Source organism: Giraffa tippelskirchi, chromosome 1 (genome assembly GCF_054371585.1).
Source record: "Giraffa tippelskirchi isolate mGirTip1 chromosome 1, T2T-mGirTip1v1.2.pri, whole genome shotgun sequence".
NCBI classification, from domain to species: Eukaryota; Metazoa; Chordata; class Mammalia; order Artiodactyla; family Giraffidae; genus Giraffa; species Giraffa tippelskirchi.
In genome coordinates, this window is record NC_137275.1 from 74,492,791 (window position 1) to 74,515,216 (window position 22,426).

General features: G+C 39.0%; 1 protein-coding gene across 9 annotated transcripts in view; it reads left to right on the forward strand.

The window, feature by feature from the left end:
• Positions 1-21,560, forward strand: part of HERC6 (HECT and RLD domain containing E3 ubiquitin protein ligase family member 6) — a 138,230-nt gene extending 116,670 nt beyond the window's left edge. For 7 of the 9 annotated variants that reach the window (XM_081593931.1, XM_081593940.1, XM_081593960.1 and 4 more), the window contains 10 exons: positions 2,932-3,045; positions 3,373-3,480; positions 4,862-5,023; positions 7,331-7,474; positions 14,407-14,573; positions 16,721-16,787; positions 17,352-17,422; positions 19,042-19,225; positions 19,305-19,407; positions 20,955-21,560. In XM_081593931.1, coding sequence (XP_081450057.1) covers positions 2,932-3,045; positions 3,373-3,480; positions 4,862-5,023; positions 7,331-7,474; positions 14,407-14,573; positions 16,721-16,787; positions 17,352-17,422; positions 19,042-19,225; positions 19,305-19,407; positions 20,955-21,178 — 1,344 coding nt within the window. In that variant the 3' untranslated portion in view covers positions 21,179-21,560. The remainder of the gene's footprint in view (positions 1-2,931; positions 3,046-3,372; positions 3,481-4,861; positions 5,024-7,330; positions 7,475-14,406; positions 14,574-16,720; positions 16,788-17,351; positions 17,423-19,041; positions 19,226-19,304; positions 19,408-20,954) is intronic. The other 2 variants (XM_081593923.1, XM_081593912.1) reach the window with 2 other exon arrangements.
• Positions 21,561-22,426: the final 866 nt, after the last annotated feature.

A 22,426-nucleotide genomic window follows, 5' to 3' on the forward strand; every position in this document is an offset into this window, starting at 1 on the left:
TTTTTAATAAATAAAGTTTTACTGGGACACATCCACACTCTTTACTTATTGTCTAATGGTGTTTTGTGCTTCAAAATGGCAGGGTTGAATAGTTGCACCAGGAACTATATGATCTCATGCTCAAAATATTTACTATCTGGATTTAAGAAAGAGTTTGCTGCCTACTCTACTAGACAGTGAGTGATTTGTAAGCCAGGACAAGTTTTACGTTACGTTTTGCCTTATGCCTGACAAATGGTGTGTGCTAAATTACTGTTCCTGTATTCATAGAGAAAGGAATGAATTTTTCAAAAGTATATTAGATTTTTTTGTGTGCTTTTATCCTCAAGATCTAGAAACTGTTTCCAATGAACCTGTGCCCTAAGAATTGGTTTACTAATCTCTACTGCCAATATTTTGTATCTTTTATAATATTTATGAAACTTGGAGAAAATATGGATAAAAAAATGAAAGTTTTATAGAATTCTGCTTCATCGTTGACAAATGCATTGGGATTATAGACCTCTATTCTAATTATCTATACACTAGGCATATATAGTAGCCAAAGTTGGGGAAGTGCCATACAATTAATATAAACAAGATCAGGAGCTGACTGTGGCTCAGATCATGAACTCCTTATTGCTAAATTCAGACTGAAATTGAAGAAAGTAGGGAAAACCACTAACCATTCAGGTATGACCTAAATCAAATCCCTTATGATTATACAATGGAAGTGAGAAATAGATTGAAGGGACTAGATCTGATAGAGTGCCTGATGATCTATGGACAGAGGTTCATGACATTGTATAGGAGACAGGAATCAAGACCATCCCCCAAAAAAGAAATGCAAAAAGGCAAAATGGCTGTCTGAGAAGGCCTTACAAATAGCTGTGAAAAGAAGAGAAGCAAAAAGCAAAGGAAAAAAGGAAAAATATACCCATTTGAATGCAGAGTTCCAAAGAATAGCAACGAGAGATAAGAGAGCCTTCCTCAGTGATCAGTGCAAAGAAATAGAGGAAAACAATAGAATGGGAAAGACTAGAGATCTCTTCAAGAAAATTAGAGATACCAAGGGAACACTTCATGCAAAGATGGGCTCAATAAAGGACAGAAATGGTATGGACCTAACAGAAGCAGAAGATATTAAGAAGAGTTGGCAAGAATACACAGAAGAACTATACAAAAAAGATCTTCACCACCCAGATAATCACGATGGTGTGATCATTCACCTAGAGCCAGACATCCTGGAATGTGAAGTCAAGTGGGCCTTAGAAAACATCACTATGAACCATGCTAGTGGAAGTGATGGAATTCCAGTTGAGCTATTTCAGATCTTAAAAGATGATGCTGTGAAAGTGCTGCACTCAATATGCCACCAAATTTGGAAAATTCAGCAGTGGCCACAGGACTGGAAAAGGTCAGTTTTCATTCTGGTCCCAAAGAAAGGCAATGCCAGAGAATGCTCAAATTACCGCACAATTGCATTCATCTCACACACTACCCACTCCAGTGTTCTTGCCTGGAGAATCCCAGGGATAGCGGAGCGTGGTGGGCTGCCATCTATGGGGTCACACAGAGTCGGACACGACTGAAGTGACTTAGCAGCAGCAGCAGCAGCAGCAGCAGCACACGCTAGTAAAGTAATGCTAAAAATTCTCCAAGCCAGGCTTCAGCAATATGTGAACCATCAACTTCCAGATGTTCAAGCTGGTTTTAGAAAAGGCAGAGGAACCAGAGATCAAATTGCCGACATCCATTGGATCATCGAAAAAGCAAGAGAGTTCCAGAAAAACATCTATTTCTGCTTTATTGACTATGCCAAAGCCTTTGACTGTGTGGATAACAATAAACTGTGGAAAATCCTGAAAGAGATGGGAATACCAGACCACCTGACCTGCCTGTTGAGAAACCTGTATGCAGGTCAGGAAGCAACCATTAGAACTGGACATGGAACAACAGACTGGTTTCAAATCGGGAAAGGAGTACGTCAAGGCTGTATATTGTCACCCTGCTTATTTAACTTATATGCAGATTACATCATGAGAAACATTGGGCTGGATGAAGCACCAGCTGGAATCAAGATTGCTGTGAGAAATATCAATAACCTCAGATATGCAGATGACATCATCCTTATGGAAGAAAGTGGAGAAGAACTAAAGAGCCTCTTGATGAAAGTGAAAGAGGAGAGTGAAAAAGTTAAAGCTTAAAGCTCAACATTCAGAAAACTAAGATCATGGCATCTGGTCCCATCACTTCATGGCAAATAGATAGGGAAACAGTGGAAACAGTGACAGACTTTATTTTCGGTGGCTCCAAAATCAGTGCAGATGGTGACTGCAGCCATGAAATTAAAAGATGCTTACTCCTTGCAAGGAAAGTTATGACCAGCCTAGGCAGCTTATTAAAAAGCAGAGACATTACCTTGCCAACAAAGGTCCGTCTAGTCAAGTCTATGGTTTTTCCAGTAGTCATGTATGGATGTGAGAGTTGGACTATAAAGAAAGCTGAGTGCTGAAGAATTGATGCTTTTGAACTGTGGTGTTGGAGAAGACTCTTGAGAGTCCCTTAGACTGCAAGGATATCCAACCAGTCCATCGTAAAGGAGATCAGTCCTGAGTGTTTATTGGAAGGACTGATATTGAAGCTGAAACTCTAATACTTTGGCCACCTGATGTGAAGAGCTGACTCATTTGAAAAGACCCTGATGCTGGGAAAGATTGAAGGCAGGAGAATAGGGGGATGATAGAGGATGAGATTGTTGGATGGCATCACCGCCTCGATGGACATGGGTTTGGGTAAACTCCAGGAGTTAGTGATGGACAGGGAGGCTTGGCGTGCTGTGGTCCATGGGATCGCAAAAAGCTGGACACAACTGAGTGACTGAACTGAACTGAGGCATATAGAAAAATAGATTGATAGAAAATAAATATCACAGGTTGTATTTTCTTTTAGGTAAACAAAACTAACTGTCGATTACCAGAGGATATGTTCCACATAAATGAATTCTCCTGTTTGTTGAACTTTTATGAAGACAGAATAAGAGTGATCAATAGGGAAAAAAACCAGGTAAGAATAATATTTTACTTTTTAAATATTCTTTGTACTTTAAAAAGGAAACACATTAATAGCTATGTAGCTCCTTTGTAAGTTAAGATCTGAAAATGTCCTCATTGTAATGCTCAATTTGCTAAAGTAGATGCTCTTGGATAATTTAAAACATCTTTCAGCCACAAAGCAAATGCATTTTCCTAGAAATTTGTTTCTAGATAATTTAGATTCTTAAAAATAGATTCTATAAAGTATGGAGGTAAATAATTTAAGGTAGTGAGGTAAAGGAATGAAGGTTTCCTTTTCTTTTGATTATCAAAATTATTCTCTCTTTTTAATTTTTAGACACCTACAGAAAACTTCAGTCCTATTATTTTCAGTGATTTTCCATTTGTCTTTAATTTGGTATCCAAAATTAAATTATTGCAAGCTGATTCCCATATAAGAATGCTGGTATGTATGTCTTATTTTTTATTACGTAAAATTTTCAAATATATACAAGATAATGGTGTATTAAACCCCAGCACAAATTTTCAACAGTCATCAACATTTTGCCATACTTCATTTTTTAAATTTTTAGTTGTTATTATTTTTCCAAAGTTTCTTTTTTTGGGTGTGGCATGCAGCTTGTAGGATCTTAGTTCCCGACAGGGATTGATCCCTCACCCTCAGCAGTGAAAGCTCGAAGTCCTAACCTCTGGGCCACTAGGGAATTCCCATATTTTTATTAAGTATTTTAAAGCAAATTCCAGGCCCAATTTCTTTTCACCTCTCCATATTTCAGTACATTATTTCTGGTGGTTTCACTTTTGTTCATGCTGAGATTCATCAGTGGGTTCAGATGGTGACCACATTCTTCCACTGCAACATTTCCCATCAATCTTTTTTTTAAAAAAAAAAAAAGTAAATCATAGTTGGTGTACAATATTATATAAATTACAGACATACAATATAGTGATTCACAATTTTTAAAGGTTATATTTCATTTATAGCTATTATAAAATATTGGCTATATTCCCTGTGTTGGACAATATATACTTGTAGCTTATTTTCTATCTAATGATTTGTACCCCTTCCCCTCTATCCCTATATTGCCCCTCCCAGCTTCCCTCTCCCCACTGGTAAACACTAGTTTTTCTCTGTATCTGCAAGTCTGCTTCTTTTTTGTTTTATTCACCAGTTTGTTGTAGTTTTTAGATTCCACATGTAAATGATATCATACAGAATTTGTCCTTTTCCATATGCTGTACTTCACTTAGCAAAATGCCCTCCAAGTCCGTCCATGTTGCTGCAAAAGGCAAAATTTTGTTAGGTTTTTTTTATGGCTGTGTAGTATTCCATTCGGAGAAGGCAATGGCACCCCACTCCAGTACTCTTGCCTGGAAAATCCCATGGACGGAGGAGCCTGGTAGGCTACAGTCCATGGGGTCGCTAAGAGTTGGACACGACTGAGCGACTTCACTTTCACTTTTCCCTTTCATGCACTGGAGAAGGAAATGGCAACCCACTCCAGTATTCTTGCCTGGAGAATCCCAGGGACGGGGGAGCCTGATGGGCTGCCGTCTATGGGGTCGCACAGAGTCGGACACGACTAAAGCGACTTAGCAGCAGCAGCAGCAGTATTCCATTATTTTGCACAATTCCTTGGTGCCATAGATCTTATGATCTCTTTGTCTTCCAAATTATAGATACAATGCTCTTTTACTTAAATAATTACAATATGAGTATATATAGCAATGGTTGGTTTAAATGTATGCTATAGAAAATGTTTATTTGAAATATTAAACAATTCCTAGTATTCCTATGAGGATTCCTAAAATATTTCTTTTTCTAGGATTCTGAAATGACCAACTACATGGATTTGGGGGGAAAAATTCTGCAAAGAAGGGATGAATCCCCTCAATTTACACTTAGAGTCAGACGAAGTCACTTAGTTGCGGATGCTCTGTGTCAGTTAAGCCAAGCTGAAGACACTGACCTCCAGAAAATATTAGTGGTATGCTAAAAACCCCCATAATATTTTTACTAATGTGTGTGGGGAAAACATTTATATAATGTGGTACAAGGAGAACCTGTATTTGCAACTATAGTTATCAGCCTAATGGTTTCCAGAATTCCTTGCTTACCCTTCAGAGAAAACCTACAGGATGTTTAATTGACCATTGGAGCTATGGGTTGACTACTAGTTAGTTACCTTTGGCTACAGAAATGCTTCATAATGAACCATCCCAAAGCATAGTGACTTAAAATAGTAATTTTACAGATCTGCAGTGCAGCAGAGAGTCTACTCTCTAAGTTGAACTCATCTGGGTGGCTTTTCAGAGTTTGTCTGTACCTGTTTACATGTTTGAGAGTTGGCTAGGGATTGGTTACTTAGGATTGGCCTGGCTCAGGCAGTCTGGCCCTGACTCCTATGTTTTCCATCTTCTTCTTAGGACCCACAAACATGTTTTCATATCAGTGTCAGAGGTACAAGATAGCAAGGCCCCTCCACACCCACCCTGCCAAGCCACTGCCAAAAAAAAAAAAGATAGCAAGCGCAGTTACACAACAAACATTGTTTTAGTCAAAGCAAGTCACATGGCTGAATTCAAGTCAAGGGCTGGCAAAATATGCTCAGCCTTTTTAATGAGAGGAACTGTAAAGCCACATGCGAAAGACCTGGGCCAAGGAGGAGTGAAGAATTGGGGCAATGAATGCATTCAGCAAGCGGCGGTTAGAATGGATACTTTTACTGCATTTTGGCTCTAGTTTTAGTCACAGACTTTCCACTGTGTTGGTTCCATTTCCTAGCCACCCTTCACTTCATCCTTGGGGGCATCTATAGGGTTTTTACTGTGTGGTACCTCAGATCCTTTGCCCACAGAATAAAGATTAACTTTGCAGGTGAGAGCTGGCATCTGTCCAGAAGGGAGGGCATTTTCCTGATATCAGCCAAGAAGGGAAAACTTAGATTCTCAGAGAGGAAGTCAGACTCTGAGAGTTGGGCCTCAGAGAGCAAAAATATGTTCCCCAGCACAGGACTCTGATGGAAAACGAGGAAAGGATTTTATAAGCTAGGCTTTCTAGTTTTTGTCTCCCTGTGTACCTATTTTCCTCTAAATCTTGATTATGAGGAAATCAATAGAAAGTGATTCGGCCTACAGGAAATGAGAAACAGGTAAGAAGGTAAACTTCAAGAGAAATCCAATCAAAATATAGACTCTCAACAAGGCTCTTTATGAGCACGTCCTGACCATAGCAAAGACAATCTTGCTAGGATAAATGAGTGGAAGTAAGAAAATCAGAAGCAAGCTTAATTTATTATTGGTGTATCTTAATGGAATGTGAGGCAGGCCCTTGGTGATGATGGACAAGGCCAAGAAGCTAAATCTAGGTAAAGAGACGTGAAAGAGAACTCTTGGTGAAGCTCGGTGATGCTTACATTAAAAAGATAAAAAGAAACAGACAGGAAGGGAAGTATAGAAGGAGTAGTTAGTGGGACTTCCCCAGTGGTCCAGTGGATAAGACTCTACACTCCCAATGCAGGAGGCCTGGGTTCGATCCCTGGTCAGGTAACTAGATTATGCATGCCACAACTAAGAGTTCATATGCTGCAACTAAAGATCTTGCATGTCCCAACTAAAGATACCACATACCACAATTAAGACCTGACACAGCCAAATAAATACATAAACATTTACAACAAAGAGTAGTTAGAGAGATAGGAGGAAATCTAAGATAGTACTCACACTACAAATCCCAGAGGTAGACTTTAGAAAAGAGGGACCAGTTCTTATTGATGCTCACATGAGGGCTCTGGGCAGTCAGCTCTGAAATTTCCAACAAAGGTGCCATGTCCAGGCTGACAGAGAGAGCTGTTTATCTGAAGTCCTAATGAGGGGAGAGGCAGGAGAAACCAAATATTTGTTGACTGCAGCCTAAGTTGTAAAGCCTGACTGATGAGAGGAAGCTAGACGAGAGAGAAAAATTGAGGAATTTAGTGGCTCAGGGGTTTGAAGCACATCAAAATTTGGTTCAAGATGCTGGTCAACATAATTGGTGAATGTTGAGTGTTGCCAGAATCTCACTTCACTTGGCTCATGTGGCCATGGGAGGAACCTATGTACACTATACAGTAATCTGACAGTAAACAGGTTCATGGCACCCACGGATCAGAAGCAAAGTGAGGGACAACACAGTACAGTTAGATAAGGAGAGTGGATTCTGGGAATTCTGGTGATGGCAGGAGGCTTAAAACTTTTCTGTAAAGGTCAAGGCATTATATTTTAAATCTGGACCTGACAATGTTCTCTTTTCTCAGGTTGAATTTATTAAAGAAATTCGTTCTGTGGGGGAAGGGGTGAAGTCTGAGTTTTTTCACTGTATATTTGAATCTATGACCAAGAAAGAATATGGAATGTTCATATATCCTGAAGAGGGTTCCTACATGTGGTTTCCTGTCAACGTAAGTCTTTTATTTGTTCTCTTATGGTTTTTCAGAACAGAAAAAGTATACCATATGCTGTAAATGAACACAATACCTGCTAATGTAAAATTAGGTCACATAAAGCCTTGCTACTCAAAATGTGGTCCACAGAGTGGAAGTTCCAACATTACCTGGAACTGTTAGAAAAGCAGAATCTCAGGCCCAGATCAGAATATATATTTTTATAAGATCCCCAGATGATTCGTATGAACATTAAATTTTTAAACAGCTTGAATAAGGTATATTTGAGATATGATAAATGGTACATAAAATGTCTACTTTGATACATTTTGATGTATGTCTATGCCCATGAAATTCAAGAAAATGAAAACAAAAGACAGTGAACACATCCATCATCCCCTAGAGTTTCCTCAGGTTCCTTTCTGATCCTGCTTCTCCCTGCTTCTATTCCCTGCCCCATGCCTGTGGAACCACTGATTCGATTTCTGTCACTATGATTTGAATTTCCTAGAATTTTACATAAATGGAATCATAAGTAGTGTTTGTGTCTGTCCTTTCATTCGGCATAATGATATTGAGAATCATGTGTGTTGTTGTATCTATCATAGTTCATTCCTTTCTATTGCTGAGTAGTATTCCGTTGTTTAGATGTATTACACTTTGTTGAATATTGGGTGGTTTCCTAAATTTTTAGAGGCAGTAATCTAGAGTTTCAAACTAGGAGAGAAATTGTTAACAGAATCCTAGGATAATTGCTAATTCTAATAAGATGATTCATTTCTGCAGTGATTATATTTTTACAAAGATTCTCTATATGTAAACATTTTCTTAAAGTAGTAAAAACTTCATTTCTCTATTAGTGTGTGTGTGTGTGTTAGTCATTAAGTCATGTCCGACTCTATGTGACTGTGTGGACTGTAGCCCACCAAAGTTCTCTGTCCATGGGGTTCTCCAGGCAAGAATACTGGAGTGGATTGCCATGCCTTCCTCCAGGGGATCTTCCTGATGCAGGGATTGAACCCGGGTCTCCGGAATTGCAGGCGGACTCTCTACCAGCTGAGCCACAAGGGAAGCCTTCTCTATTAGTAACAGAGAGCAAATAATTCTAACAAGAAAGAATCACATGTTGAACTTCAATTTATTGATCTCTTTTCCCATAAACTTCCAAATACTCTTTCAAATGATATGGTGGAGTTTGGAACCCAGAAAGAAAATGGTGCAGAAAGAGAACATGAATGGGAGTGAAAAAGTACTAAAAGGTGTTTTGTATCTTATTAGAAGGGCTTCCCAGGTGGCTCAGTGGTAAAGAATCTGCTTGCTAATGCAGGAGATGTGGATTCGATCCTTGGGTGGAAAGATACCCTGGAGAAGCCATCCACTCCAATATTTTTGCCTGGAAAAATCCATGGACAGAGGAGCCTGGCAGGCTACAGTCCAGGGAGTCCTGAAAGAACTGGACACAATTTAGTGACTAGATGTTGTTTAGCCACTAAACATCTTTTTGAGAACGAATGAATCACTAAAAGATAGGAGTGGCTAAGGTGTGCCATTGGTGGGGTCAACCAGCAAGTATTTACCGGCTGTTGCTTGAAGTTCCCACATTGTATTAAATACTATGGAAGATTCAGATTAGTGGATAACACAATCTCTTTCCTTTGAAAACATTTTATATATGTAGATAGAGCAATAAGACTAAAATACCAGAAATTTTAGCAATTTTTTGACATTTTGTACTGCTGACTTTGTGTTGTAATCAGTTCAGTTCAGTTCAGTTGCTCAGTCGTCTCTGACTCTTTGCAACCCCACGGACTGCAGCACGCCAGGCTTCCCTGTCCATCACCAACTCCTGGAGCTTGCTCATACTCATGTACCTCAAGGCGGTGATGCCATCCAACCATCTCATCCTCTGTTGTCCCCTTCTCTTCCTGCCTTTGATCTTTCCCGGCATCAGGGTCTGTTGTAAGTTGTTGGGAAATAAGTAGGATAGGGAAGGAAGCACTCTTGTGAGATCAGAAGCCCAGAGATCTAGTCTTGAGTGATGATGGGTGTGTAATTTAACCTCTCTGAGTTTTCAGTTTCCTCAACTGTAAAAATGCCTGAGTACTAGCAAAACTAGTTTCTATTCTGCCTGCTTTATAGAGCTATTGTGAGATTAAAACAAGATAAAAGGTATGTCAAAATGTGAAGCTCCATGAAAACTTTAGGTCACTATACAAATTTAAGGGATTCTTTCTTAGGACTGAAGAAATCAAGGGGGACTGAAGTGATTGGAAAGAGTGTCATTGGAAAATGGAGCCCTGAGGTTAATGACGAAGGATAGGGACTAAATATATCAAAACAATGCAAGTAGGGAATGGAAAAGAAGAAAATAAACCTCATATCAACTCTATGAGATAGGTGGTTTGCCCCATTTGACAGATGAAGAAACTGAGGCTCAGAGAGATTAAATAAACTGTCTACAGATATTCATTACTTCCACCATAGTTTGGCGCCAGGTAAATAACAGGGAGGGAACACAGCTCCACCCATTAACAGAAAATTGGATTAAAGATTTACTGAGCATGGCCCTGCCCATCAGAACAAGACCCAATTTCCCCCTGAGTCAGTCTTTCCCATCAGGAAGCTTCCATAAGCCTCTTATCCTTCTCCATCAGAAGTCAGACAGACTGAAAACCACAATCACAGAAAACTAATCAATCTGATCACATGGACCACAGGCTTGTCTAACTCAGTGAAACTATGACCATGCCTTGTAGGGCCACCCAAGAAGGAAAGGTCATGGTAGAGAGTTCTGACAAAATGAGGCCCACTGGAGAAGAGAATGGCAAACCACTTTGGTATTCTTGCCTTGAGAACCCTGTGAACAGTATGAAAAGGCAAAAAATTAGAACACTGAAAGATGAATTCCCCAGGTCGGTAGGTACCCAATATGCTATTAGAGATCAGTGGAAAATAACTCCTGAAAGAATGAAGAGACGGAGCCAAAGCAAAAACAACACCCTGTGGTGGGTGTGACTGGTGATAGAAGCAAAGTCTGATGCTGATGCTGTAAAGAGCAATATTGCATAGGAACCTGGAATGTTAGGTCCAAATTAGAAGTGGTCAAACAGGAGATGGCAAGAGTAAACATCGACATTCTAGGAATCATTGAACTAAGATGGACTGGATGGGTGAATTTAAATAAGATGCCCACTATATCTACTACTGTAGGCAAGAATCCCTTAAAAGAAATGGAGTAGCCGTCATAGTCAACAAAAGAGTCTGAAATGCAGTACTTGGATGCAATCTCAAAAACGGCAGAATGATCTCTGTTCATTTCCAAGGCAAACCATTCAATATCACAGTAATCCAAGTCTATGCTCCAACCAGTAATGCTGAAGAAACTGAAGTTGAATGGTTCTATGAAGACCTACAAGACCTTCTAGAGCTAACACCCAAAAAAGATGTGCTTTTCATGATAGGAGACTGGAATGCAAAAGTAGGAAGTAATGAGATACCTGGAGTAATAGGCAGATTTGGCCTTGGAGTACAGAATGAAGCAGGGCAAAGTCTAACAGAGTTTTGCCAAGAGAACGCACTGGTCATAGCAAACACCCTCTTCCAACAACACAAGAGAAGACTCTACACGTGGACATCACCAGATGATCAATACTGAATTCAGATTGATTATATTCTTTGCAGCCAAAGATGGAGAAGCTACATACAGTCAGCACAAACAAGACCGGGAGCTGACTGTGGCTCAGATCATGAACTCTTTATTGCCAAATTCAGACTTTAATTGAAGAAAGTAGGGGAAACCACTAGGTCATTCAGATATGACCTAAATCAAATCCCTTACTATTATACAGTGGAAGTGACAAATAGATTCAAGGGATTATATCTGATAGACAGAATGCCTGAAGAACTATGGATGGAGGTTCATGACATTGTATAGGAGAAAAGAATCAAGACCATCCCCAAGAAAAAGAAATGCACAAATGCAAAATGACTGTCTGAGGAGGCCTTACAAATAGCTGTGAAAAGAAGAGAAGCAAAAAGCAAAGGAGAAAAGGAAAGATATACTCATTTGAATGCACAGTTCCAAAGACTAGCAAAGAGATAAGAAAGCCTTCCTCAGTGATCAGTGCAAAGAAATAGAGGAAAACAATAGAATGGGAAAGACTAGAGATCTTTTCAAGCAAATTAGAAATACAAAGGGAACATTTCATGCAAGGATAGGCACAATAAAGGAGAGAAATCATATGGACCTCACAGAAGCAGAAAATATTAAGAAGAGGTGGCAAGAATACATAGAAGAACTATACAAAAAAGATCTTCACAACCCAGATAATCATGATGGTGTGATCACTCACCTAGAGCCAGACATCCTGGAATGCGAAGTCAAGTGGGCCTTAGAAAGCATTACTATGAACAAAGCTAGTAGAGGTGATGGAATTCCAGTTGAGCTATTTCAAATCCTAAAAGATGATCCTGTGAAAGTGCTGCACTCAATATGCCAGAAAATTTGGAAAACTCCACAGTGGCCACAGGACTGGGAAAGGTCAGTTTTCATTCTGATCCCAAAGAAAGGCAATGCCAAAGAATGCTCAAACTACCGCACAATTGCACTTATCTCACATGCTAGTAAAGTAATGCTCAAAATTCTCCAAGCCAGGCTTCAACAGTATGTGAACCACGAACTTCCAGACGTACAAGCTGGATTTAGAAAAGGCAAAGGAACCAGAGATCAAATTGCCAACATCCGCCGGATAACTGAAAAAGCAAGAGAGTTCCAGAAAAACATCTACTTCTGCTTTATTGACTATGCCAAAGCCTTTGACTGTGTGGATCACAACAAACTGTGGAAAATTCTGAAAGAGATGGGAATACCAGACCAGCTTACCTGCCTCTTGAGAAATCTGTATGCAGGTCAGGAAGCAACAGTTAGAACTGGACATGGAACAACAGACGGGTTCCAAATAAAGAAAGGAGTACATCAAGGCTGTATATTGTCACCCTGCTTATTTAACTTATATGCAGAGTATATCATGAGAAACGCTGGGCTGGAGGAAGCACAAGCTGGAATCAAGATTGCTGTGAGAAATATCAATAACCTCAGATATGCAGATAACACCACCCTTATGGCAGAAAGTAAAGAAGAACTAAAGAGCCTCTTGATGAAAGTGAGAGAGGAGAGTGAAAAAGATGGCTTAAAACTCAACATTCAGAAAACTAAGATCATGGCATCTGGTCCCATCACTTCATGGCAAATAGATGGGGAAACAGTGACAAGTTTTATTTTTTTGGGCTTCAAAATCACTGCAGATGGTGACTGCAGCCATGGAATTAAAAGACACTTGCTCCTTGGAAGGAAATTAATGACCAATCTAGACAGCATCTTAAAATGCAGACACATTACTTTTCCAACAAAGGTCCATCTAGTCAAGGCTATGGTTTTTCCAGTAGTCATGTATGGATGTGAGAGTTGGACTATAATGAAAGCTGAGCACTAAGGAATTGATGCTTTTGAACTGTGGTGCTGGAAAAGACTCTTGACAGTCTCTCGGACTGCAAGGAGATCCAACCAGTCCATCCTAAAGGAAATCAGTCCTGAATATTCATTGGAATGACTGATATTGAAGCTGAAACTCCAATACTTTGGCCACCTGATATGAAAAACTGTCTCATTTGAAAAGACCCTGATGTTGGGAAAGAGTGAAGGCAGGAGGGGAAGGGGACGATAGAGGATGAGATGGTTGGATGGGATCATCAACTCAATGGACATGAGTTTGAGTGAACTCCGGGAGTTAGTGATAGACAGGGTGTCTTTACATGCTGCAGTCCATGGGGTCGCAAAGAGTCAGACACGACTGAGCAACTGAATTGAAGCGAACTGAATGGATATTCAACTTGCAAGTGACCAAGTGAGGATACAAATTTAAGACTCTGATCCCAAAGCCCCCAGTGCTTACCCTTAAGCATTACTGAATACTATACTGCTGGATAGAAAACAAAGAGACAAAATCCACTAGAATCAGGGGACTCTCTACAAATACAGGAAATAAGACTGATTAGATTAGAAGAGGTCACCTTTGGAGAGTACTTGTATTGAACTTTTAACTCATTTTCAAAATTCAAATGCATTTTTAACATTTATCCCAGGCAATTACACTAGGAGGTAAATAGAGCAAGTAGATTAAAGCACAGATTATTATATGGGAGGCCTAAAGTCAGTGATCAGCTAACAGCAAAGCTGGCACTGGAGTTGATGTCTTGGAATAGTGACCTGTCAGTTGGGCTGCAGTGATGACCTGGCCAGATGTAGCCAGTGTTTACTTCATCCAGGACCACACAGTGCAGAGAAGAGTGAAGCCAATTTCATCAGGACTCTCTCCTTCCTTCCACAGACCTTCATAGTCAACAGCATCAGTCACCTTCCCTGACCCATATGCTTGTCCCTGTAAGCACTCCTGGGTTGAGGGCTGCATTGCTGAAGGGACCAGCACTCCTCTGACACACTCCTGGCATGTAATGCCTGCTGCAGGCATAGATAAAGTACACCCTTCCTTCCTGGTGTCATTTTTCTACGTGAATTTGAAGACAAAGACTGTAAAATTCAATAGTGAAACCTTTGTTTTTAAGGTTCACTGAGCATGTTTTTTCATATTCCAGATATGCTATCAGTAACAAAAAGCAAATTCATTTGTTTAATATTCTGAACTGTTAAAATTTATATTTTAACTTACAGAAGAATTTTATATTGTATTATAACCTAGGTAGGAACATCAAATTTTTATTTTCCTGAATCTCATTTTGTTTCTAGTTTCTGACTCTTAGGAAAAGGAACCAAACTTTTTTTTACTAATCTAATTATCTTTTTGGATTATTGATTATTTATAATACATAATCTAATTATCTTTTTGGATTATTGATTATTTATAATACATAAAGGATTTTTTTTTCTTCTCTAGCCTAAGTTTGAGAAGAAGACATATTTCCTCTTTGGGATGCTGTGTGGACTCTCCCTATATAATTTTAATGTTGTCTACCTCCCTTTCCCACTGGCTCTGTTTAAGAAACTTATGGACCAGCAGCCATCATTGGAAGATTTAAAAGAACTCAGTCCTTCTTTTGGAAAGTAAGTAAATATAATTTTTTTTTAGGATTGTGTATCTAGTCAGTCTCAGTTGTTTAGACACAAATAATGTTACAGACACATAGATACACACAGAGACACACAGATAAGGTCTTTAGTTTCAATAAATGTGCATGCTCTTTAGATGAATTTGAATTTTAGTATGACTTATAATCAAGTAAACCTTCAGAAGTGGAAAAAAGCCAAATGCTCCTCTAATTAGCAATGGCACAATAAACACAGCTGTGACCTAGTCTCTTGAATTTATACAGATGGAAATAGTTGCTTTGGATAGTACATGATATTTGTAATGAGAATCATGCATGCTATATTGATTTTAAATAAACCCTATTTAGTCATATTTCACTTATTTCAATAAATCAGCATGTCACAAACTTTGGTTTTTAATTTTTATTTATTTATTTATTTTTTGGCTATGCTAGGTCTTCATTGCTGGGCAGGCTTTCTCTAGATGCAGCGAATCGGGGGCTATTCTAGTTGTGGTACTTGAGCTTCTCATTGTGGTGGCTTCTCTTGTTGCAGAGCACAGGCTCTAGGGCATGTAGGCTTCAGTAGCTGCAGCACATGCGTCAGCAGTTGCGGCTCCCAGACTCTAGAGCACAGGCTCAATAGTTGTGGCGCACGGGCATAGTTGCTCTGCAGCATGTGGGATCTTCCCGGATCAGGGATTGAACCTGTGTCTCCTGCATTTGTAGGCAGATTCTTTACCACTGAGCCAGCAGGGAAGCCCATGGGCTTTATTTTTTAAGGATCGAAAAATACTTGTTCTGGGTTAAAAGGCCAACTATATTCTGTAAGGAAAAAACTGGCAACACATGATAGACAATGGATTAATATCTTTGTATAATATTAATATGACTATATAGATATATATATAAACTCAAAAAATATGCTCAACCTTACTAGTAATCGGGAAAATGCAGATGAAAATGAGATATAATTTTTCTGCTTACAGATTGACAACTGTTAAAAAGTTTTTCATACAACATAGAGTTGGCAACAGATGGAAGAAAAAGAGTCTCTTCTTGTGTACTGTTAGTGAAAGAAAACACTGGCTAGATTTATACCATATACTCTGACAGTATAGAGCAGGGTTTTCGACCTTGGCAGTACAGACATTTTGGGCTAGATGATTCTTTGTTGTGGAAGACTGACCTGGACATTGTAGAGATGCCTAGCAGCATACGGGGCTGCTACCCACTAGATGCCAGTACTAAGTGAAAGTCGTTCCGTCGTGTCAGACTCTTTGCGACCCCAAGGATTTTACAGTCCATGGAATTCTCCAGGCCAGAATACTGGAGTGGGTAGCCTTTCTCTTCTCCAGGGGATCTTCTCAACCCAGGGATCGAATCCAGGTCTCCTGCATTGCAGGTGGATTCTTTTCACCAGCTGAGCCACAAGGGAAACCCAAGAATACTGGAGTGGGTAGCCTATCTCTTCTCCAGCGGATCTTCCTAACCCAGGAATCAAATCAGGGTCTCCTGCATTGCAGGCAGACTCTTTACCAACTGAATTATCAGGGAAGCTTGCTCAAACTCATGTCCATCGAGTCAGTAATGCCATCCAGCCAGCTCATCCTCTGTCGTCCCCTTCTCTTCCTGCCTTCAATCTTTCCCAGCATCAGGATCTTTTCCAGTGAGTCAGTTCTTTGCATCAGATGGCCAAAGTATTGGAGTTTCAGCTTCAGCATCAATTCTTCCAATTAATATTTAGGACTGATTTCCTTTAGGATTGACTGGTTTGATCTTGCAGTCCAAGGGACCCCCTTTAATCATAACACTCCCTTTAATTGTGACAACCAAAGATGTCTCCAGATTTTTCCAAATGTCCCCTGGGAGACAAAATAAGGCCTGGTTCAGGGGAAGGGCTGGTTTAGAGGAAGGGGCTCCTTCTTATAATTTCCACCAAGATTCAGCAGTGTCTACATGTTAGGCAGTAATCTGACCAATCAAACTTATAAAGGTTAACTCTAGGAAGAGGGAATGGGAAGGTGGAGAAGAAGACAATTTACATGACTTTTAATACACTTTATAAATTTTTATATTGTTCACATTTTTTCCATTGACCATTTATTTCTTTTGAAGTTGTACAAGAATAATACATATATTTTAAACCAAAATTTTCATTAGGTGTTTGCAAGAAGTTCTAAATGATGATGCTAATGACATTAAAGAAGAACTTGGCATACGTTTTTCTGTGAGTACTAATGAAAATCAGATTATAGTTTATATTTAATATTTTTAAAAATATTTTTTATTATATATCTTATATATTGGATGTGTATTTTGAAGGGCATTATACTTCTGTACTGTAAGACTTTTCCCCCACTTGCCCCTCATTTGATGCTTTATGTCTGCTAAGTCGCGTCAGTCGTGTCCGACTCTGTGCGACCCCATAGACGGCAGCCCACCAGGCTCCCCCGTCCCTGGGATTCTCCAGGCAAGAGTACTAGAGTGGGTTGCCATTTCCTTCTCCATATAGCTTTATGTCTATATACTCTCAAAGTGAAAAGATAGTGATTATTCAATGTGAACACTGTAAAAAATTAAATGGAATGATATATGCATAAAGCAATATATAGCATATACTAGGGTATGTTTTTATTTATATATATATTTAGATGATTGAACTATTTAAATAATTATTTAATGCCTAGTTATTTAAAGTTTTATAGGGAAGAATGTACTAGCAATAATGGTCTTGTGGTTGATTATTCAGACTTTCTTTCATGTTTGGTACCTGAATGTATTTTGGTTACAGATATCCTGGGACCAAAATGATGTTGATTTAATTCCAAATGGGATTTCTGTATTTGTAGACCAAAGCAACAAGTAAGTTTTGAGACCTCACACATCTGTTTTGAATACACATAAAATGTTTATATCACTATGCTTTATAAATATATTTTGTCTTTTGCTGTGCTCAGTCGCTCAGTTGTGTCTGACTCTTTGCGATCCCATGGACTGTAGCCCACTAGTCTCCTCTGTCCAGGGGGACTCTTCAAGCAAGAATACTGGAGTGGGTTGCCATACCTTCCTCCAAGTGATCTTCCCAACCCAGGGACTGAACCCAGGTCTCCTGCATTTCAGGCAGATTCTTTACCGTCTGAGCTACCCAGGCTTTCCAGATGATCATTTTAGCTTCTGATCTTTTTCAAAAGATAAAAGGTTACAGGGGAAAGAAGGGATGAAAGGAGTCAAGATTAAATATTTACTTTGCAACACTTTTCACTATTCATTTAACAATTATTTTTTGAGCCCCTACTCTATACTAGACCCTGTTCTAGGTGTCAGAGATATGGCAGTAAAAAAAGATGCAAAATCTGGATCAGAAATTACAGTGGAGCAGAAAGTCAATAAATTATTATGTAATAGAAAGTCAGATAAGGATGAACACTCTGAAGAAAATGAAAACCAATCAAGAAACTAGAGTGTGACAGGTAATGGTATGCTGGAGCTTGTGAGAGCTGATTGTTAAATTTTCAAAAATGTTGAAGGTTTATTATCAAAAGCATTAAAAACATTTGTAGCTTGAAATCAGCCATGGTGGAAATAGTTAAACCACAGAAATTGGCAAATGCTGCAAATGAGGGTTCCATCTTTTACCCTCTCCTTTTAAGAAAGCTGGTTGTAGAACATTTACCAGCACACCACTGGTTACAAGGGAGGACAGAGGAGGTTGATTCAGACATGATGGTCCTTGAGGGATGCTCAAAGGGTAGGAGATTAGCATGTTTTAGGGTGATAGCTAGTGGAAATATCTCCAGTAGCACACCTGCTCTCAGGAAATTCATCACAAATTGGAGAAGACAATCTCTGCAGACATAATTTACACACAGTGATGTGTTGTGAGAGGGGAGAGAGAGAGGAACAGAGGACCAACCCTGAGAAAGTCATGTTCATTTTGAATTCTGATGAGTGACGGAAGTTGCCAAGTGAAAAGGAAGCCCTGCCTGCTGTGGCCTAACTGTAAGGGAGACAGTGAGGCCAGTGAGCTGAAGGTCAGCACGGCCAGAGGTTCAAACAGCAGTGGGAAGAGGCTGCTGAGTCAGGCAAGGGTCACATCATGGAGGCCATTGTTTTTGACCCCCTTCACCCATGGAGGCCTTTTTAATCCTGCTAAAGAGGTTTGAAATTTACGCTAAAGGCAATGAGAAGTCTTTTAAAGATTTTAAGCAGGAGAATGACATATTCAGATTGGTGTTTTTAAAATATCATCCTGAATGTAGCTGGGGCAATGGGAGCAAAACAAAGCCTTCATCCTTCTGCATATTCTCCACATTTTCTTCTTCTAGCTGACAAGATATTTTCATAGCCCTGTGTCATATAGCGTTGTGTGCTCTGCAGATGTAACTTTTCTTTCTTAATAGAAATGATGAAAAGGCAAAGTAGAGAATAGTTTAGTCACTGGTTAAGTATATTATTGGCCTTTTTTTTTTTGCTTCCTTCAGGAAAGACTATGTTTCTAAGTGTGTTGATTATATTTTCAACACCTCTGTAAAGGCAGTTTATGAGGAATTTCAGAGAGGATTTTATAAACTTTTTGACAAAGAGATACTTAAACATTTCAAGCCTGAAGAACTAATGACAGCAATAATTGGAACTACTGACTATGACTGGAAACAATTTGAAAAGGTAGGTAATAACTAAAGTGCCCCCAATTCTTCCAAACAAAAATTACCCCTAAAAACCCAATTTCTCCTTTTTTTTCAAGAATTCTGTTTATGAGCAAGGATACCATGAGTCACATCCTACTATACTGATGTTTTGGAAAGCGTTCCATAAATTAACTTTGGATGAAAAGAGAAAATTCCTCTGTAAGTATTGCAGAAATAGATAAATCTATAATTACATATCTTTTAAAATAACTTATTTGAGATAAAGTCATTAATAGTGTATCGCAAATGTTAATGGCAAAGCAAGGGTTAGAATGTAGGTCCCCTACCTTCTAGACCAGTGTTCTTTTTCTTACTTAAGCCTGTTTTCCATTTTTAAAAAATGATAGTAATAAAGATATTGTTATTTTACTACCTTGTCTACACTGACCCAGTTTGTGTCTCCTCTCTTCACTTTAGTTGGCTCCTAATTGAGCCTTTTATCTCACATTCCTACATTTATTTAACTATCTAAAGTGAAAGTGAAAGGGAAGTCGTTCAGTCGTGTCCGACTCTTTGTGACCCCATGGACTGTAGCCTACCAGGCTTCTCCGTCCATGGGATTTTCCAAGCAAGAATACTGGAGTGGGTTGCCATTTCCTTCTCCAGGAGATCTTCCCGACCCAGGGATTGAACCCAGGGATTGAACCCAGGTCTCCTGCATTGTAGGCAGATGCTTTACCATCTGAGCCACAATGGCAGCATTATCTAAAGTCCTATGGAATTAGGGCAATGTCAACTGTCTCAAATACTATTAATGATTATTAGTACCAGTGACCACTGATGATGATAATAATAACAACATTTATATTGTGTTGTGTTATTACATTGTACTTACTCTATACCAGGCACTGTCCTGATTACTTTATAACTATTACTTCCCTTTATCCTAATAGCAGCCTTACAAAGCAGGTACTTTTATTTTCCCCCACTTCAGATATGAGGAAAAAGAGGCTTGCATCATTTAGTAGCTTGCCTATGTTCAGACAGTTGGTTAGTTTCAGAATGAGAATTTGAACCCAGCAGGCTAATTCAAAGCCCATGTTCAAGCCCACCAAGATATAAGAACCTCTCTTGGTGGGAACCCTGGCTTTCCATAGGTCAGACTTAATGCCTTATTCTCTTATTTTTCATCCCATTTCTTAGTTCTTCTTGAGATGCGAACACATCTTTCTTGCTATTTTTGTTGCTACTGAGGATGTTTGAGGACAACTTTTCCACAAACTTAACTACTTCTCTACAATCCCAAACTACCTTTCCAATCTTCTTTCTTAATGGGAAACTTTTGCTTCAGTCCAGGGATTCTGTTGGCTGTACATTCAGTGAGTTCACATATATCTTCTATCTCTGGTTTTTTTCTTTCTACCTGAAGCTTCCCTGTCACCCTAACGTGGCGCCTCTCTCCCTGCCTTGAGGCTCAGTGCCTTCATTATCTCTTTACATCATACTTCTTAGTTGAGCTAAACTAAACTCCTTGTATCTTGCTGTTATCTTTTCACATATGTAATTTCCCCCGAACTAGATCGTGAACTCACCAAAGACAAAGACCAAATGTCATGATTTTTCTTAACCCCACATGGTCCCATGTAGTTCTCTTTGCACAAGGGGACCCGATAAATATTTTTGAATGAAGTGTTTAATTTCTTCCTTTCCATTTTAAGTTTTGTTCTTTCTGTGAACTATCTTAACTGAAGTTTATTTCTTTTTAGTGTTTCTTACAGGAAATGATAGACTGCATGTAAAAGGCATACAGAAAACAGGAATCCGGTTTCGCTGTCCTGAGACATCCAGTGAAAGAGATTTCCCAAGATCACTGACATGTCATAATATTCTGGACCTCCCTAAATATTCTACAATGGAAAAAATGAAGGAAGCGCTTCAAATAGCCATAAACAGCAACAAAGGATTTATCTCATCCACAGTCACAGCGTGATAGTGACCTCTGAGAGGCTCACATCTCATAGGGTCCTCTCACCCTATGATCCTTCTGTTCTTTAGTAGAGAAGTACAGTTTCTTCTTTAGGTCTGATTAGTACAAAGGTTGATGGATTTTAGATAGAATTAGTTGACAAATGCTGGGATAAACAATGACATGATGAGTCAAGGATAATATTGTTGATAAACCAGAATTTATTTCCTGTTCCTTTAATTTGCTATGAGAATGATTGCCTTTTACTGAACTTTTTCCTGAATAATAATCATTTTAAAATATACTGAATATTAAAAGCTAAAAGATACTCTAAAAATATTGTACATCTAATAAACAATCTGCAAATAAGAAGTTTGAAAAAATAAAGCTGTAATTGGATTCACCATGTTTTGAGGCATGCATATATATGGATATATTTATTTTTTCCTATTCTGGAATGTCTCCAGAGTTTTGATTTTAGCCAAATAATCTTTTTGAAAAATCTAAATGTTAATGTAAATGTTAATTTACTGAATAATGGCTTGTGTTCAGTGCTGTGTCCTAAGAATCATTCTAATTGAAAATAACATTATTTTGGTTAAAGGCTGAGCCCAACCAGGAACTCCTGTCTAATTACAGTTGGAAAAAAATGAAGAACATGAAATATGTTTCAGCATCATAGCTATAGAATGAATTAAAGGAGAGATATAAGCATGTTGGAAATGAATTTTGTGAGCCATTTCTATCTCATATTAAGTTTAAAACTGTAAGCTATTCTATAAATGCCTATGGTCATCCCAAACCATACACAGAAGCCTTGTGTCAGTGGTACTGTGGAGAAGGAAACTATGGGGTGACGTCCACAATAGGTGCTGATGTGGAAGGAGGTCCGAAATCTGAGGACAGACAGAGCAGACACAGAGATTTAACCAAACACCCTAGATTGTGAGGTAGTTAGTAGAAATGTAAGGCCCCAGCAAATCCTCATAGTTATTTTGGATATATCTGGTTTCTACAATAAATGGAATGAAGGCCCAGATGTATACTATCGGAATTTTAAGGGAAAAAGTAACTTCTAAATCTTAGAGATCCGTAGTTCAGTTCAGTTGCTTAGTCGTGTCTGACTCTTTGCGACCCCATGGACTGCAGCACGCCGGGCTTCCCTGTCCATTACCAACTCCTGGAGCTTGCTCAAACTCATGTCCACTGAGTTGGTGATGCCATCTAACCACCTCATTCTCTGTTGTTTCCTTCTCCTCTTGCCTTCAATCT